Genomic DNA, 19,687 nt, shown 5'->3' on the forward strand with positions numbered 1-19,687 from the left:
CTTTCCCCTCTTTTCAACAGTTGCGCTTTCCCTTTGCTCTTGTTAGGAGCTTTCCCAAAGAAATAGCTAAAGAAAAGGAAAAAAAAAAAAAGCTCTGCCGGGCCGGAGGTCCAGCACATGCGCAGACCATCTACAGATGGTCTGCGCATGCGCTGGGATCGCAATAGAGCGAGCCGGGCAGGCAGATGGGGGCATTCCTCTGATCGTCCTCCATCTGCATATTAGAGTTTGTAGAATTCATTGGACCTGCCCGGATCAGGTCCAATCAGGCAGGTTCGTGAATCTAGCCCTTTATTTCTATTAACTATTCTCACTGATTGGGATTTTTTTTTTTCACTATGAGCTCAAAAACTCAGCGCCGATTAGGATGCTTGGCATAATTCTGCAAAGTACATAGACCTTTTAAAGAATCGCACTTAGCACCTATGTGCCTCACGTAACTTAGTAACACCCATTTAGGCCAGCTAATATCAGACCTAAATGCCTGCACCTAAGTTGTGCGCAAATCGGGCGTATTTTATAACAATGCATGTAACTTTTAGGAATATCTGCCCTGACCACGCCCTTTTAAAATGTGCGCACAGCAACTGGCACATGCTTTTTATAGACTTACACTTTCTGAGTTGTGCATGCAATATTAATCAGTGCCAATTAACATCAAATGTGAAGTGTTAATTGCCAGTTATCGGCACCAATTAAGACAATTAATTAAGTTGTGCACGCAAATCGGCTGTGCGCTCAACCAATTTGCACACACAACTTAAGGTGCGATATACAGAATATGGGGGGGGTGAAACTTTGAAAGTTTATTCCATTTTTTTTAAGAGACAGCATATGATGAAGACATGAATGCAATAGGTCTGGGTGCTGTATAAAGGAACTTCTTAAATTCTGTAGGTAATATAAAGAAATAAAACAAAAAATAAAGGAAATAAGGTGATGCCTTTAAAAAATGCTGTACAAAGTCCTGTGACCATTTATAGTCAAATGCTTCATTCTCACACCATCTTTAACTTAACACAGTTTTATGAATAATTTGAAATAAAAATTTTTTTTTTTTTTGGAAACACAATAGAGTTTATTAAAATTTGATAAAAACACTTCTCCTGGAATTCAAAGCGTTGTACATTAAAAAATTTATTTTTTTTTAATATTCTTTATTCATTTTCAAAATAACATTAAGTGTAAAATATATTCATTCACAGTAACAATAAATATATCACTTATAAACAATCATTGGTACATTATATAAATTTTTATCCCTTCCCCTTTCCCATCCCTCCCATCCATATCTTCCATTATTATATAATATATGTAATAATAAAAATACCCCCCTCCCTATATCCTGAACGGATAATTAAAAGGGAAATAATTTTACTTAATCCTTACAATATTTTGTTAATGGTTTCCACACATCCTGAAACTTCTTAAAGTATCCCCTTTGTAAAGCAATAAATCTTTCCACCATTTTATAGATATGGCATAAAGAATTCCACCAAAAGTTATAATTTATAAGTTATAATTTAATTTGAAATAAAAATTGATCTTTAGCTTTATTTTATCATGCCAGTAGTTGTATTCCTTTCTTTCCCTTTCACCCTCTCCCGTGGCCCTCATCACTCTCCTCAGCACTAGTGCTGCCCAGTTCAGGGGAAAAAATTTCGATTCAATCTGGCCGGGTAACTTGGGTATCCCTTGCCGTCTTCCTGTTGGAGAGAAAGCTATGAGGCTTTTTGAATGCTCTCCTGGCTTTACTTTCTTTCACTTTGCAGTAGCTGCTAGAGCAACAAAGAAAAATGGGGAGACCCAATAATCCACAGTGAAAACAATCCACTGATTAAAAAAAAAAACAAAAAACTGTGGATAAAGATGTTCTGGAGATAATTTATTATACCTCGACATATAAAAACATGAAAATTCAATTTAAAAAGTACAATGATAAAAAATACTGTGATAAAAATCCAAGGGACCTAGGATTCGACAGCAGGGGCACTCCCTCCATTATTTCCAAAAACAATAACCCTGAGAGAAGGTACTTTTTGATTCGAGTGTGATAAAACAGTTGGGAAACGAGATCCGGTTACAAGGCTTAGAGGGAGGGACTGTGTGTAAATTACACTCATTTAAAGCTATCGCCATGTGAAAAGGCAAAACAAGTGACAGAGGGAGAGAGAGCTACCACCCACCTGTACAGATTCAGCTGCTGACTCTTCATTTCTCAGCCTAACATATTACAGGGACAAGGAAGCTGCACCAGCACTGCAGGGAAACTCACCCAACATCCACATTTTTCTACCCCATGCCTTTGTATCTGGATCTGAACAGAGTGTGCTTGTTTGCCAGAGTTTTGAAGGGAGAATAGAGAGTCATATTCTCTGCCCGAAACAATGCCGCCCCAAGAAATTCTGGATTACCCTGCAGGAAAAGGGTTTACCACTTGCACACCTTCCCCACACAAGCCAACTACTTCTAGACAGAGCAACCACGATCTTAGCCTCAAGTGCGTGCTGGTGGGAGACGGAGCCGTGGGAAAGACCAGCCTTGTCATCAGCTATACGGTCAACGGGTATCCGGCAGAGTATCAGCCCACAGCTCTGGACACTTTCTCAGGTAAGGAGCACGGCTGCGCTTTCATTCATTCCTTCACCATTGGCTGTCTGCTGAGCTCTTTCAGTGATACAATGTGATCCCAGAAGAGAGCTGGCAGGAGGCAGAAGCTGCCAGCAGTGTTGACCATTATTCGCCCTGGTTCTAATTGCAAAGATAGTTCATTGTGAGGAGTGGAGATAGTGCAGTGGCCTGGGGGGACCTGGGTTCAATTCCCACTGCAGCTCCTTGTGACCCTAGGTAAATCACTTGACCCTTCATTGCCCCAGGTACAAAATAAGTACCTGCATGTAATATGTAGACTGCTTTGATCGTAACCACAGAAAGGTGGTATATCAAGTCCCATCTCTTTCCCCTTTATTCCGTTCTCAGGCTGTCCTGTATGCTAATGAGGCATCTCTGGCCAGGCTGCAGTGGGGGACCAGATTCACTTTCAGAGGACAGCTGTAGGGATGCGCTATCAGCCTGGCTGCAGAGGATAGAGATTCCCTGGTGGAGGGGGTGCGGGGGATCAAAGAGGGAGAATCATTTACTCTGGATCTGGGGGAAGAAGAAATCCTCCTCCCCAGAAGAATAGGGCACTTCCCCCACCCGCATAAAGTGCCACCAAGGCCTAAGGCTGGGTCCACACCTCAAGCTGTTTACTGAGATTTGGGGGTCTGGAAAAGTAAATTCAGCAATTCCTAACCGGTCCCTGGATGTGTAGCAGCATTCACAAATGTACTTGGTCTTGAACACAGTTTTTCATACTCTAAAAGTTTTGATATTCTCTAGGCAGGATAAAATTAATTTTGTGAAATGTCTCTCCTTAATTAAGTTGTTAATTATTCATCCCTATCTGGATATGGTAATAATATTTCTTGAATTTAGACCTTGCTGAAATGTAATAGTGTTGCATTCCCAAGTTTACCCTCCCCCCTTTCATGAAGTCGCATTCGCATTTTTTATCGCCAGATGCAGAAGTAAAATTTCCGACACTCATAGGAATTCTATGAGTGTCAGAACTTTTACCTAATGCAGCTTCATAAAAGGGGGGGTTAGTGATTAAATAGCAAAGGTATACGATATCATATCCAAGCAAAACATGGCTTTAAGTAAAATAGGAGTGTGCACGGAAAAAAAATTTCTGCTCTTTTTTTTTGGCCAATTTTTGGCCATATTTTGGATTCCCTCCTGAATTCATATGTATAAAATTCAAATTTTACACACATTATTTCAGGGGTTTTACGTGCATGAAGTCAACAGAGGTTAATATTCAGCTTTTTGATGACTGCCACTGGCAGCATTGAATTTATGCAGCCCCAGCTAACAAATGACTGGTTAAGTTGATATTCAGAACTTAAGCGATCATGAGTTACAATATAGAGCTGTGACCTTTTCCCACACATGCACTATTCCGTACAGCACCTCATGCTGGGAGTAACTGGAACTGCAGGAAAAATATTTCTTCACTCAATGTGTAATTAAACTCTTGGAACTATCCAAGTTAAATTGTAAGCTCTTCTCAGAAAGGGCCATCTATTAAATGTCAAACCATACAAGGCTGTGAACACCTTTCAGCGCTATATAAGTGATAAATAGTAGTGGTAACGCTAGGACTCTGTTTTAAGCCTTTCCATTTATGCAGTTTCCCTGGCCTCTTAAGTGCTGAAGGGCAAATGCCAACTGTACTTCCCAGAGGCCCCCAAAATAGATGGTTTTCACTTAGGCACTAATCACTAATTTTCAGCGGAGATAACCTCTTAAGTGCTGCTACAAATCAGCAGATAGCCCTGAATGAGAAATTTAATCAGTCGGTGGCTGTTTCTGGCTGATTAATTTTGAGTATTGACCAGGATGTTCTATACATGCACAAAATGTTCCAAGCTGAAACCAGAATCGGAGTGCACACCTCTATAAAATAGGCAACACGTACCTGCCTTTTGTATACAATACACAGGGCACAGCCGGCTGACTAGAGGGAAACCTCCAGTTCTGAAACAGCACTCCTCCTCTCCTGTGTTGCACTTTCGATCAGAAACAGGTTTCTCTCCTTTCTTCCCCTGGGGCTGAGATGTGGCATAAAGTGAACCAACTGTCTCTCAGCCACCAAGAAATGAAAGCATATCTTTACACACTTGGAGATTGCACATAAAACAGAGAAACTCTATAATGTATGGGGAGAACGACAATTCATAGAATAAATGGTAGGATGTACAAAGTCCCTGCCAATTGTCCTACTATGAATTAACTTCCTGGTTGCAGGCTGAGTGCCCCATGCAAAGCTTCTTCAGCAAGTGATGAATACCTCTTATACATACAGTATGTGCCATTGTCCCGTTCCCCCCCCCCCCCCCTGTTCAAAGCTTCTGACCCAGAACAGGGCCGGGAGTTCTGCAAAAACTCTTCACAAAGCCACGGGCAGCCACGACTGACCCGGAGGCCTTCCCTCTGATGTCACAGGGAAGCTTTCTGTGATGTCAGAGGAACACAGAAGGGAGGGAGGGGACACAAACTACAATTGGGATACTGGAGGTAGTGCGTTGAGACAACAGAAGGGAGGAAGAGAGAAGAGGCAAGTGCCAGCAAAGTCCACTTTTCTTTTTAAATTTTTTTCTTGTCTGCAGTGCAGCTGCAAAAAAAAGAACCAAAAAGGGAGAGCTGCTGAGTTAGAGGGCAAGTGGGGAGCACCAGCACCTGGAAGTAGAGTGTCTCATTCCTGTCCTTAGCAGGGAGATGGGGACCACAAGTGGCTGGAAGTGTCACCATGTCATTCTCTATGTGCCACTTTCACTAATATAAATATCATAAAATATATTACGTTTTGTAATCATCAAAGAACTTGATATCAAAATATATTCTAAAAGTGAAGCATATCCTGAAACAAATAGGCTAATCAAATTTATATCAGTGAAATTAGAAATTCGACTCCACAGCACACAAATTGCTTCCGACTCCGACTCCACAGCCCTGTTTTATTTTCCACCCTTCCTCCTCCTTTGTACCTGAAAAATATCTGCAGAATAAAAACGTACCACCTAAACACAATAATGCCAATATTAGGTCCTTTGCAAATTAAAATTATGCCCCATCTGCCCCTCCCATCATGGTGCCCCTGCCCCCTCCAACCTTCCTCCAGAGCATCCATCCTCCTGATCCCAAAGCCCCCACTGAGACTTCCACAAGTGCATCCATCCCCCTCTCACTAGCCCCCTGCCAAGGAGCCTCCCAACCTGAACATTAGCCACCCCCCTCCATGTGACCCCCTCCCCCATCTCCTTGTAGGCCCTTCTAGACCTCCTGAAGGATGCCCTAGCAGTCTAGAATAGGATAGGCAGCAGTAATGGACAGACAGGGAATAATGCTTGCGTACCTGAATAAATTCATGTAAACCATTCTGAGCTCCCTTGGGAGAACGGTAAAGAAAATTTAATAAATAAATAATCCCTAGGCACAGTTGCCCATGCCACTCTAGGTTCAAAATGGATACATTTAGGTGGGGCATGAGAGAGGAAGGGGTAATGCAGGCCACTTTAGAGAGCATAGGGAAGGGAAAGATGTTGGCTAAGAGGAGGACAATTATTTTTTTTTTTTTTAATTTGGATTTATTATGGAGCCTCCCCTGTTCTCTGTGCAGCCATACATATCTCACTACGGCCCTGGTGCCGGCTTTTAAACTAATACAGATATTCAACAACGCTGAATATACTTGTGCAATCACTGCTTCTACCACTATCCATTTAGTTTAGACCACCTGTTCAAGAAGCCTAAATTAAACAAATAGCTTATCTAGACTCCAGCTGAATATCACCGTCTCGGCTCATCCCTTGCTCCACCTTCCCTCTGCCCTTTCAATGTATGGATAGAGTCAGGCTACAGAGATTTCCAACCCAACACTATCTGCGTAGTAGTTGAAAATCCACAGCTAATGGAGTTATATATTCACTGGCCACCAGTGAACTTATAGCTCCATCTGATTGTCAGTTTCAATGTTATTTATATTTAACAGAAACCAATAATACAGCAAATAAAGCCTTTACATACCGAGTCCTGCCTATCTTTGGTCTTACAGTCTGCTGTGAATAATCTGTTTAGCCTCCAACATGGCATTTTTAGCTCTCTGTTCACAGCCCAAATTTCTCCACACTCTTCAATCTTTAACTGTGTCTACTAGGAATAACTGCAGTGTCTACTTAAAGTCTACTGAAGAGGATGGACAAAAGAGAACCAGGCAATATGATGCTCCAAGAGAAATTTTAAGCATAGGTTCAGGCTTTTATTATGCATGAACCCCCCCTCCCCCCATAGTTTTCTGCACACTTATCTATAAATATTGTACTAACTGAAAATAAGCAGAGATGACCAAACCAAATACCCCTCAGAGAAGGAGATTCAGTGCAATTTAGCAATGTTTATTGGAATAAAACATGTACCTAAGATTCACGAAGAAAGGGCCCTGCACGGACTGTGTTTCAGCATGATCACCATCATCTCCGAATGCACATTTATTTATTCCATTTTCCCAAGGGAGCTCAGAACAGTTTAATATGAATTTATTCAGGTATTCAACCATTGTTCCCTGTCTGTCTCGGTGGGCTCACAATCTATCTAATGTACCTGGGGCAATGGGGGAAGTAAGTGACTTGCCAATCACTTAAAATTAAAATTTGACTTACATACAAAAGCACACTAGGAACTCTGTTTGCCACCATGATTAAGAGTTCCTAGTGTGCTTCTTTACGTATGTCAAATTTTAATTTTTTAAGCGATTGGATTTCTTACCATTTAATGTGCATTCAGATGATGGTGGACTCTTGATGCAAACAGCCCCCCCCCCCCCCCCCCCCAGAGAAACACCTCTACTCAATCAACAAAAGTAGAGATGAAAGAGAAGCTTCAACTGGGACTTTATTGTACTAAAACAAACATCAGACTCAACACAGCCTGTGTTTCGGCACCTTAGTGCCTTCCTCAGGAGTCTATAAATAAAAACATCTATATGAACATCAATAATTAATTGGAAAAACATAAAAAAGTATTTAAAGAACTGTACATACCAAACTGTTGATATATTTTGTCATTTGGAGAATGACACTTCATGTAATGGTACACAAAAAAAAGCCCAAACACTGCAATATCAAGAAAACACCATTGTGTCATTTTAGAAATTATATTGATATGAGTATAAAAGGATTTAAAGAGTCTAATTAATCATTTAAATATGTATGTGCAGACGCTGCTGGAGTCGGAAGGTTTGGAGTCAGGACCGCGGGAAGGGACTATGTGAGCCGGTCAGATGTCGGGAAGGGATAGAAGGGTCAGACAGCGAAGAACTTACTTTTTTTAAGTTTAAAGGTGTCGCCGTGGCTCCTCTCGATCCCCGCCAACGTCGGAAGCCTTCTCCGATGCTGGTGCGGCTCGTGAGAGGAGCCAACACCGCGATCTTGTAGAGAGCAGGGAGTCCAGCGCTGGCAGCCAGTCCTGCCAGCGTGTGTAGTTAGGTGCTGTAAGGCTGGGGGCTCGCGCATGCGCACTCCTGCAGCCACAGACCTACTGGTCACAGATCAGAGATCACGGAAGCTCATGCACGGCTAGGGTTTTATTATATAGGATATATATATATATATATATATAATTTATTTATATTTTTATTGTTTTATTTTTTTTAAAAAAACAGTAATGCCATGTTATTTCTAAATTAGTATTTAAGTGTAATATTATTGATTGATATTGTGGTGTTTGGGCTTTTTTTGTGTACCATTATACGAAGTACAACAAAAAAAACCAAAAGATAGAGGTACTGGAGTAAAAATCACAAACCAAACCAACTAATGTAACTCCAGTAAACTTTGCTGGGTATATCTGCCTTTACTGTTCATACCCCACGTGCCAGGCAAGCCACGGGGCAAAACGTTGCACCGGAGCTATGAAAGGGAGCAGATAATCAACAACAGCTCCCTTTCAAACTTCTAACATTGGCCACAGCACCCCTCTCTGCTTATATTTTTCTTTTAAATATTTTTTCTTCTTTTAAATACTAAGGGCCTCTTATATCAAACTGCGCTAGCAGTTTGTAGTGCAGTGAGATGCGCTGAATGGCCTGCGCTGCTCCCAATGCTCATAGAGTTCCTACGAGTGTCGAGAGCAGCGCAGGCCATTCAGCGTGCTTCTCTGCGCTAAAAACTGCTAGCGCAGTTTGATAGAAGAGGCCCTAAAGCACTAGCTAACAATTTTACAAAAAATACATTTGAGCAAAGCAAGCTTGGAGAAGTGTCTTTCTCCAAACAGAATATATCAAGTTTGGTACAGTTCTTTAACTACTTTTTAAGTTTTTCCACTTAATTATTTATGTTCATATAGATATTTTTATTTTTTTATTTATAGTCTCCTGAGGAAGGCACTAAGGTACCGAAACACAGGCTGTGTTGAGTCTGATGTTTGTTTTAGTGCAATAAAGTTTCAGTTGAAGGACCCCTGATACGCAGGCAGTCACATTGAAACAGGGTCTATATCTGGTTCTTTCTTCATGAATCTTATGTACATGTTTTATTCCAATAAACTCTGCAGGATCGTATTGAACCCCCTTCTTTGAGGGATGTTTGGTTTGGCCATCTCTGCTCCTTTTTTATCACTTAGTGTGTGCGGAGTTTTTTCCTACTTTTTTTGTGTTTACTAACTGAAAATAGTCACTACTGTTTATTTTTTCTGGTATATGGACGTTTGTATATTTGGACTTGCTATGAATAGCTGTTGTATGATTGGTTATGTAACATTTTGGTTCCAATAAAAGACAATTTATATTGAAAACAAACAAAAAAAAACCTCATTTGACTAACTCCATATGGCCAACTAGTTGTAAAGGCCCTGCCAACTGTGAGACCCTTGGATAACTTTTTGTGATTTTCTCCCTGACTCTAAGGCCAGGATTGTTTGTTTTAGTAGTTAACAGAATGAGCAAATATAAACTAGAAGATTCTAGAATAAGCACAAATGTGCAGACCGAAGGTCTAATGTCATCATTGGAAATATGTCTCAGTTGCCAATAGTTTAAAAACAATTAATGGGCTCTTTGGCCCCAAAGATAATGTAAACAAATGTAGTCATTTCAAAACAAGTTCTCATGAACTCTGTAATTGCACCAAATGAGTTTAACAAACATTCTCTTTTTTTTCCATGTTGTAAAAATCCAATGAGATTTCCACCAATATACATTGGATTTCAGGCAGATTTTTTGTTTTACATAAGTATGATGGGTAGTTCCCCATATGGTTTTCTGCAAATCCTTATATTTACATCAACCTTCTGTGAATCTCTTGGATTTTCTGGAAGTTTTTTTCAGGGTGACGGGTAGGAAACAGAGGGTAAGAGTGAAGGGCCACTACTCGGACTGGAGGAAGGTCACGAGTGGGGACCTGCAGGGCTCGGTGCTCGGGCTGCTGCTATTTAATACATTCATAAATGATCTAGAAACAGGGACGAAGTGTGAGATAATAAAATTTGCGGACGACACCAAACTATTTAGTGGAGCTCGGACTAAAGAGGACTGCGAAGAATTGCAAAGGGACTTGAACAAACTAGGGGAATGAGCGACGAGATGGCAGATGAAGTTCAACGTTGAGAAATGTAAAGTATTACATGTGGGAAACAGAAACCCGAGGTACAACTATACAATGGGAGGGATGTTAATAAATGAGAGTACCCAAGAAAGGGACTTGGGGGTAATGGTGGACATGACAATGAAGTCGATGGCACAGTGCACAGCGGCTGCTAAGAAGGCAAACAGAATGCTAGGCATAATCAAGAAGGGTATTGCAACCAGAACGAAAGACATTATCCTGCCATTGTATCGAGCGATGGTGCGTCCGCATCTGGAGTACTGCGTCCAATATTGGTCGCCGTACCTTAAGAATGGCATTACTCGAGAGGGTCAGAGGAGAGCGACGCATCTGATAAAGGGGATGGAAAGCCTTTCATATGCTGAGAGATTGGAGAAACTGGGTCTCTTTTCCCTGGAGAAGAGGAGACTTAGAGGGGATATGATAGAGACTTACAAGATCATGAAGGGCTTAGAGAGAGTAGATAGGGACAGATTCTTCAAACTTTTGAATAATAAAAGAACTAGAGGGCATTCAGAAGAGTTGAAAGGGGACAGATTCAAAACGAATGCTAGGAAGTTCTTCTTTACCCAACGAGTGGTGGACACCTGGAATGCGCTTCCAGAGAGCGTAATAGGGCAGAGTACGGTACTGGGGTTCAAGAAAGGATTGGACAATTTCCTGCTGGAAAAGGGGATAGAGGGGTATAGATAGAGGATTACTGCACAGGTCCTGGACCTGTTAGGCCGCCGCGTGAGCGGACTGCTGGGCACGATGGACCTCAGGTCTGACCCAGCAGAGGCATTGCTTATGTTCTAGATGTCCCCAGCAGATCTGGGGAAAATACAAAAACCCTGTGGAATTGAACCAGACTGATTATGTGATTCATGTGAAGTCTAACCCCATGTAATAATGTGGTAATATCTTCATCAAAACTCATCAGAAAGATAAAGCTTTCAATAACAGCAAATTTTATTTTACATAATTGAGGAGGTGGTTTAATAACTGCAGGTGTGTGAAAAGTACACGCCTGTCATTTTCTCTGCATGGACTAGGCCAGATTTTTAAAGCCAACGTGTACATGTACTTCTGGGTTGAAAATTACCCTGGGAAATCTGTGCAGTTATATATATGCCTCTCTTTGGCATGCAAAGCTGTCAGAGTTAATTTACATGCATTCATGTGAAGTTTAAAATACATAGTAACATAGTAAATGACAACAGATAAAGATAAGAATGGTCCATCCAGTCTGCCCTGCAATCATATGCATTACAATTTCATGATTAAATTAAAATGTCTTAAATGTCCTTTTTCTTTGTTATTTCTGGCCATATAGATCTTAGAAGTATACCCAGTAATGTCCTTAGGTTCCAATTACTGAAGTTGCCTTTGAAACTCACTCCAGCCTATCCAAACCATCTCCTTTGCAGAATTCAGACCGTGAAAGTTTGCCCGTTCATATTCTAATTAGTTGTCCTCTATATTCATCCTACGCTTTTTTGAATTCCATCACAGTTTTCCTCTCCACCACCTCCCTTTGGAGGGTATTCCAGGTATCCACCACCCTCTTTGTGAAAAAAGAATTTCCTAACATTACTCTTAAGTCTGCCATCGCTCAACCTCAGTTTATGTCCTCTAGTTTTACCACTTTCCCTTCTCTGGAAAAGATTTGATCCTATATTAGTGCTTTTTAAATATTTAAATGTCTGTATCATATCACCCCTTTCTCTCCTCTCCTCCAAAGTATACATGTTGAGGTCTTCTAGTCTCTTCTCGTACTTCTTTTGGTGCAACCCCCTACCATTTTTGTCACTTTCTTCTGGACCGCTTCAAGTATTTTTATATCCTTGGCCAGATAGGCCTCCAGAACTGAACACAATATTCCAAGTGGGGCTTCACCAATGACCTGTACAGAGGCATCAACATCTCCTTTCTTCTGCTGGTTGCACTTTTCTCTATACAGCCTAGCATCCTCCTGACTACAGCCACTGCCTTGTCACACTGCTTTGTTGCCTTCAGATCCTCAGACACTATCACTCTAAGGTCCCTCTCCCTTTCCATGCATATCTCTCAGCACGTACATCCCCCTTGGATTGCTACTCCCTAAATGTATCACTCTGCACTTCTTTGTATTGAATTTTAGTTGCCAGACATCAGACCATTCTTCTAACTTTTGCAGATCCTTTTTCCTGTTTTCCACTCCCTCCAGGGTGTCCACTCTGTTGCGCAGAATCGGCCCCAGCACCGATTCTTTGAGGCACTTCACTACTCACCTTTCCTTCCTCCGAGCAAATTCCATTAATCACCACTCTATGATGTCTGTCTGTCAACCAACAAAATGTTTGCGTGTAAATGCTTCACCTCCTTGGCTCTATCTTATAAGGACACATACTTGCTTATATGAATATATAAAATGCTAGCGTAAGCAGCAGAAACTTTATTCAAGTATAGCATATTTTATAACCTGGGCATATGCTTGTGAACTCCACTTTCAAGTCATGGCATCTACTGGTCGATATTTTATGAGAGGCCACATACCTGTGAAAAGAACTTTCTAAGGGACAAAACAGGACTTTCTAAACATAACTTCGTAAAGTTACCTGCATAGAGGACAGGGCTGGATCAACCTATGGACCAGGTCAGGAACTGACTCAAGGCGCCGGTGACAAAGGGGTTGATTCTATAAGCAGACAGAATAAATTACACATTTTGGTGGGCAAATGTGTGTACCACATATAAATATAAGAGAATGAATGTGGAATGTATGGGGTTTAGTAGTTCATTTAATAAAGTGTGGAGCCCATTGACTACATTTGTTACTTCGCAATAAGGGTCATGTATCTTTCCTTTTCTTAGATTTCCTTACACATCCAGGGTGAGTGGGTGGGGAGAGGGAAATGTATTTTGAATATTTAAATTACTTAATTATAATATTGTAATCACATCATGTGTCTTATTGTATTAATAATTGGGAGAAGGATGGGAGAAAATGATTGTTTTATGTATTACTTGTGTAGTTAATAGTGTGTTTTATGCAGTATTTTATGTTCAATTAATTGTATTGCACTGTCGAAGTTTGAAAATCAATAAAGATTTTTTTAAAAGTGCCGGGTTTTGAAAAGCCGTCTGGACGCTCGGACAGTCCTCTAAAAAGACGACATGTCCAGATAAATCTGGACATCTGGTAACCTATGCCTAAGTTGAGTTAGACGCTATTCTGTAAATGATGCCTAGCCATGTCAAGCAGCACCTCAGAGATAGGCACCATTTACAGAATCAGCTCCAGTGGGCACCAGAATCCCAGTCTGCTGTAGAGGGAAAGATGCTGCATGAGGAAGGGGGGCTTCAGAGAGAGAGAGGGGGAGATACTGGAGATACAGGCAGGAATGGAGGGAAGAATGGATGGAATAATACCAGATTTTTTTTAGGGGGGGGAGGGAGGTGATGCCAATGCAAACCTTGGCATGAAGCACCACAGTGCCTTGAGCCAGACCTGCAAGAGGGCAATTAAAACCCATTTATACAGGTGAAACACTATTTCAACTGTGAAAATATTTTTGAAAATTACCCTTTTAAGCAGCAATTAAACAAATATTTGTAAGACCCCCATCTACAGCCCTTTCTTCCCTTCCTCCCATGTATATGCTATTCCCAAGGGAAGAGAGGCTGGTAGAAAAGTATCATTTGATCTACCCAGTCCATTGATTGGTCTGTCTTTAGTGTCTTATCAGGTAGCCTCTCTTCCCTCCCTCCTTCAGTCATCCATTATTAAGGCTTATTGTGATTGCCCTCTAAATGCTTGAATTCTGCTACTGTTTTGGCTCCTGTAACCTCAGCTAGAACTCCATTCTAGACATTCACCACGTTTCAAAGCTCCTACTGCTTATCTATCAATACTTTATTACAAATCAAATTGATGCGGGGTACTGGGGTGCTTCCCTATACAGACACAGGTATCACAGGCAAGGTGTAAATACAGCATGAACTGATGAGGAAACTCAGGGAAGAATGTTTCTTTAAAAAAAAAAAAAAAAAACCTAAAAAAATTGCTTATTCCAAATGTCTGCAGAAATCTAAAAAGTAAAACCATGAGAAAAGACTTAAAAATTACATTAAAAGAAGAAGCAAGCTAGCAGGGAACAGGCTGAGTGGAAGGCAACAGAGGGTAGAGGTCAATGGAGATCACTCTGAGGAAGGGATGTTACCAGTGGTGTGGTTCTTGGGCCTGTTCTTTTTAACATTTTTGTAAGCGATATTCCTGAAGGGATGTCAGGTAAGATTTGCTTCTTTGCGGATGATGCCAAAATCTGCAGTAGAGTAGACATTCCTTATGGTGTGATAACATGAGGAAGAACCTAGCGTAGCTTGAAGAATGGTCTGAAATTTAGCAGCTAAGATTTAATGCTAAGAAATGCAAAGTCATGCATTTGGGCTGCAAAAACCAAGGGAACGGTACAATTTAGGGGCTGAAGAATTTTTTGTGCAGAAAAGAGGAGTGAGACTTGGGTGTGATAGTATGTGTCTTATGGTGGCCAAATAGGCTGAAAAGGCAGCGGTAAAATCTAGAAAAATGCTAAGGTGCAAAAGGGAGAGGAATGGGCAGTAGAAAAAGGAGGTATTGATGCCCCTATATGAGACTCCGGATGGAGTTGGTCCAGAGGAAAGCCACTAAAATGGTTGGTGGTCTTCATCATAAGGCATATGGGGACAGATTTAAAGATCTCAATATGTATACTTTAGAAGAAAGGCGGGAGGGAGGGGGGATGTGATAGAAACATTTAAATACCTACGTGGCATAAATGTGCATGAGACAAGTCTCATGCACATCAAAACCCGCAGAAAGAGAGTTAAAAACCTAGAGGGCTGGTTTGACACAGAACTGCTAATGCTAAAGAGAGACCTAAGAAAATCGGAAAGGCTTTGGCTAAAATCAGGAACGCAAGAGCACAGAACCGCCTGGAGATTAAAAGTAAAAACCTACAAAAATCGATCCAAAGAAAAACGCAAAAACTTCTATGCCCTCAAAATTGGCGACATCTCAACCAACAGCAACAAGCTTTTTAAGCTGGTAAATGATCTATACAATATAGAAACATTTATCAACACACCCGAAGAGCCCACTCTAACAGCAAACAGCTTGGCGGATTTCTTCACCTCCAAAATACAAAAACTAAGATCCTCTCTTACCGACCCAACCAAGCCCCACTGGTGTTACCCCATTCTACTAGACTCAGGCGATTCCAGAGCTGACCTGTACTGGAACACATTCTCACCCATAGACTGGCAAACTTTTAATAAACACTACAATAAGTATGCCAACTCCTACTGCAGACTGGACACCTGCCCCCCTAATGTCATGAAATCGGCCCCAGTCCATTTTAAGGCCAAAATGCTGACTTGGATCAACTCTCTACTATCCTCGGGGAAGTTCCCAGTAGAACAAGGGCACATTATGATTACACCAATTAAGAAAAATACTAAAGAGCCTTCTAACATGGCTTCCAACTTTAGACCTATCGCCAATATCCCCCTGGTTACCAAAATAGCAGAAGGGATAGTAAACACCGAACTCACCACATACTTAGAAAAACACAATATCTTGCACGACAATCAATCCGGCTTCCGGTCAGGTCACAGTACCGAAACAATTTTAGCTTCCCTGCTCGACTACCTTCATCAACTATTCAGCCAAGGCTCTTGTGCTCTAATATTGCAACTCGATCTAAGTAGCGCATTTGACTTGGTTGACCACGACACTCTACTAGACTGTCTGACTTCTATTGGAATCTCAGGTCATGTTCTCAATTGGTTCCATGGATTCCTGACAACAAGAACCTACAAGGTGTTCAAGGACGATACTACCTCCTACAGCTGGGACAACCCTTGTGGAGTCCCACAAGGCTCCCCCCTGTCCCCCACCCTATTTAACATCTACCTTGTCTCCCTAGGAAATCTCCTACAAAGCTTAAAGCTCAAATTTTTCATCTACGCTGACGACATCACAATAATCATTCCGCTCTCTTACTTTACCTCAGAGTTTCTAAACTCGCTATCCTTCACCCTAAATCAGATCGAACTTTGGATGTCAGCATTTAGACTAAAGCTAAACCCAGAAAAAACTAAACTCCTCTTAGTATCCCCAAACGACAAAATTAAGGAAACTACGATAACCATCAATGGACTTGACTACTGTATTGAACAATCATTAAAAATATTAGGAGTCACTTTAGACAAGCATCTCACTCTGGAGAAACACACTGACCTAGTGTTTAAAAAAAGCATCTCGGTACTCTGGAAACTCCGCACCATTAAAAAATACTTTGATGACACCTCCTTTCGTCTGCTGGTCCAATCTTCCATTCTTGGTGTCCTAGACTACTGTAACATCATTTATCTAGGCGCCTTCAAGAAAATCACCAGGAAACTGAGACTGGTCCAAAATACTGCCATCCGCCTTATCTTTGGCCTGAAGAAATGGGAACACATATCCCCTTTCTACAACAAGTTGCACTGGCTGCCATTCGAATCCAGAGTTCTATTTAAGTTTTCTTGCATCTGCTACAAAACCGTATCTGGTATGTCACCAGCCTATCTTTACCCCCACTTCAACCTGAACTATAATAAGAAGAGCTCCCGCAGATCAACTTTGTTCGCTTTTCCCTCACTGAAATCGTGCCATCTTAAAAGATTCTTCGAACGAACCTTCTCTTTTCAAGCGGCCAAACTAAATTCATGGCTCGCCCAAATCATACTTGACTGCTCTTCATACCCCCCCTTCAGAAAAAAGCTCAAAACTCTACTTTTTAACGGACCAAATCCCTAACGCTCCCCTCTTCCGCCATAACGTTTCCCCTTCTCCACCTTAGAAAACAGATCAAACCCTTCTTTGCAACAGACCTATCCCTTAACGCCCCCTTCCCCCATCTCACCCCCCTCTCCTCTTCCTCTTTTTTCCGCCCCCCCCCTTTTTTTTCCCAGCTAATATGCTTGGTTCCCCCCCTCTCTTAAACTTAATTGTATCCTACTACAGCACACTCTGTATGTACCCGTATTTGGCCCTTCCCTCACCTAAATTGTTATTGTAAACGAGTTTGACCCTACGATTGCTTTGTTATGTTTCCTCTTTTTCTAATCGCACTGTATGTAATTCATCTATCTGTTGTGAACCGCCTTGAACTCCCTGGGTATGGCGGTATACAAAATTTAAAAAAAAAAAATATTATTATTTGAAAAGAAACTCCAGAATGAGAGGGCATAGGATGAAGTTAAGAGGCGATAGGCTCAGGAGTAATCTATGGAAATACTTTTTTACAAAAAGGGTGGCAGATGCGTGGAATAGTCTTCCGGTAGAGGTGGTGGAGACAAAGACTGTGTCTGAATTCAAGAAAGCATGGGACAGGCATGTGGAATCATTGGAGAAGAGGAAGAGATTGTGAATGGGCAGACTGGATGGGCCATTTGGCCTTTATCTGCCATCATGTTTCTCTGTTTCAATAATTTGGAAGATGTACGAGATTTCCCTCTTTTTGTGGCTTTGGCATAAATACTTAGTATGTATAAAACGGGTGCCATTATGCTATTAATTTGTCAATTATGCAGCTCATCCTGCACAAATTAGTATAGCTGCATGGAATGCACTAAACCGAAGGTTAATAAAACAGTGTCCTCAATATAGCATTGGTGACAAGTAGACAAAGCCAGAGGATCTCACACCTGTTTAATAGCAATAGCAGTCCTGATAACCTGAGCTTCTTCCTGTCACTAGCACCAAGGTGTTTATGTTGCTAGGGGTGCTGTGTAAAGATGTCTATAGAAGAAAAGAGTGTTTGCCATTAGGAATCACTATAATGGGATTACAACTCTTCCACTGACTCAGGGTATGGATCGCTGCGTTTGTACAAGGTGCTCCTGCTCAAGTGTCACAGCAGTGATTTTAAAGGAGGGCCACCAAATTAAACACTTGGGGGGGAGGAGACTTTTCCTCTAACTACAAAGGTCATCACCAACTGCAGCCCAGAAAGACCTCTCCCCTGATAATGCTGCGACTTTAAGGGATACCGCCAACCACAGCACCCCTGGAAAGGGCCGTTCCCCGTGCTAACAGCAAAACCGACCCTGTTTTGTCTTTGATAAGTACTGTGGTTTCTGTTAGATCACAGGGACACATTGAAGTTGTGGTTGATCTCTTTTACATTTGGACTAACTTTTGAAATTGTTTATTTATTCAGAATGACTTATTACCTACACCATCTCTCATTCTAGGGGTACAATTTTATATCCTCCCATCTAGTCAATACTAGCCTTACCAGACATCCGGATTTCCCTGGACAAGTCCTCCTTTTTGAGGACATGTCCTGGGGTTCGGATGGCTTTTCAAAACCTGGCACTTTGGGTTTTGAAAAGCCTCTAGCAATGAGCGACGTCGGGACGGTATCTGTGCATGCACGGATGCAATGCAGTGACGTCACGTGCATGCATTTGACATCATCATGTCACACCAGCGCATGTGCAGATGCCATCCTGACGAGCAAACAGGTTGAGGAGCGGGGCGTGACCAGACAGAATGGGGCGGGGCCATTGATCCAGATTTTCGTTACGAAAATCTGGTAACCCTAAACAATAGGAAATTAACATTTCATACAAAAGAACAAGGCCACATAAAAAGAACCCCCAAAACACACTGACTCCCAGTGAAAGGCCGAATCCTATTCAAATTCTGTTGCCTGCTATTTAAAGTACTACAGGGCTATGCCCCAATTTATCTGAATAATAAACTCGCACAGAAAGAAGGAAAAAGCCTCAGAGAAACAGGAATCCCTTTTCTTACTCCTCAACCAAAAAGGCTAAAAAAGTTAGGCCTACTGTCATTCCAAGCAGCAAAACTAGATAAAGATGTCGGGATCTTAGACGCCATCTTTCAGGGCCTTGGACTATACATTTCTGTAAATAGTAAAAGTTCCATGTTCACACACACAGATAAATATACTCAAATTGTATTTATAGAGCTGTATCTCTATAAATATGGATATTGTGTTTAGTTTCCTCTCAACCAAAGTCCCTGTATAATTAATATCAATAATTTATTGTACCCTTGTTTAACCTAGCTGCATATTCTTTAGATTATATAGTTGAGTAGCATAGTAGGTTGAGGGGATGCATACCACATGCTGGTGTCTCTTCACCCCCATACCACACACACACCACATATCTCTTGAAATGTTCACCGGCACGAGCAGCATCTTTCACCTCAACTCACACTGGCCTCAGCTCCCTTCTGACGTCACTTCCTGGTCATAGGGAAGAGTAGGGGGTCCTCTCTCCCCAACTACACCACTGGTTAGATAAACTATCAGCTGTACACATGTCCTGGGAGACTCTGCAGGTTCCATTTGACCTTGGACAAGTCAGCAAGGGGAAGATTCTCTAATATTTGCAGTAAAAACCAATGGGCCACTATTGTAACGATTTCAAAAAGGCGAGTCATTCTTTTAAAAACTGTGCATGCA

General features: G+C 41.5%; 1 protein-coding gene across 1 annotated transcript in view; it reads left to right on the forward strand.

The window, feature by feature from the left end:
• The first annotated feature begins 2,168 nt into the window (after positions 1-2,168).
• The window catches only part of RHOV (ras homolog family member V), a 28,128-nt gene continuing 10,609 nt past the window's right edge, over positions 2,169-19,687 (forward strand). The window contains exon 1 of the mRNA XM_033950690.1: positions 2,169-2,610. Coding sequence (XP_033806581.1) covers positions 2,388-2,610 — 223 coding nt within the window. The 5' untranslated portion in view covers positions 2,169-2,387. The remainder of the gene's footprint in view (positions 2,611-19,687) is intronic.

The sequence above is a fragment of the Geotrypetes seraphini genome, chromosome 7 (genome assembly GCF_902459505.1).
Source record: "Geotrypetes seraphini chromosome 7, aGeoSer1.1, whole genome shotgun sequence".
Taxonomy (NCBI): Eukaryota; Metazoa; Chordata; class Amphibia; order Gymnophiona; family Dermophiidae; genus Geotrypetes; species Geotrypetes seraphini.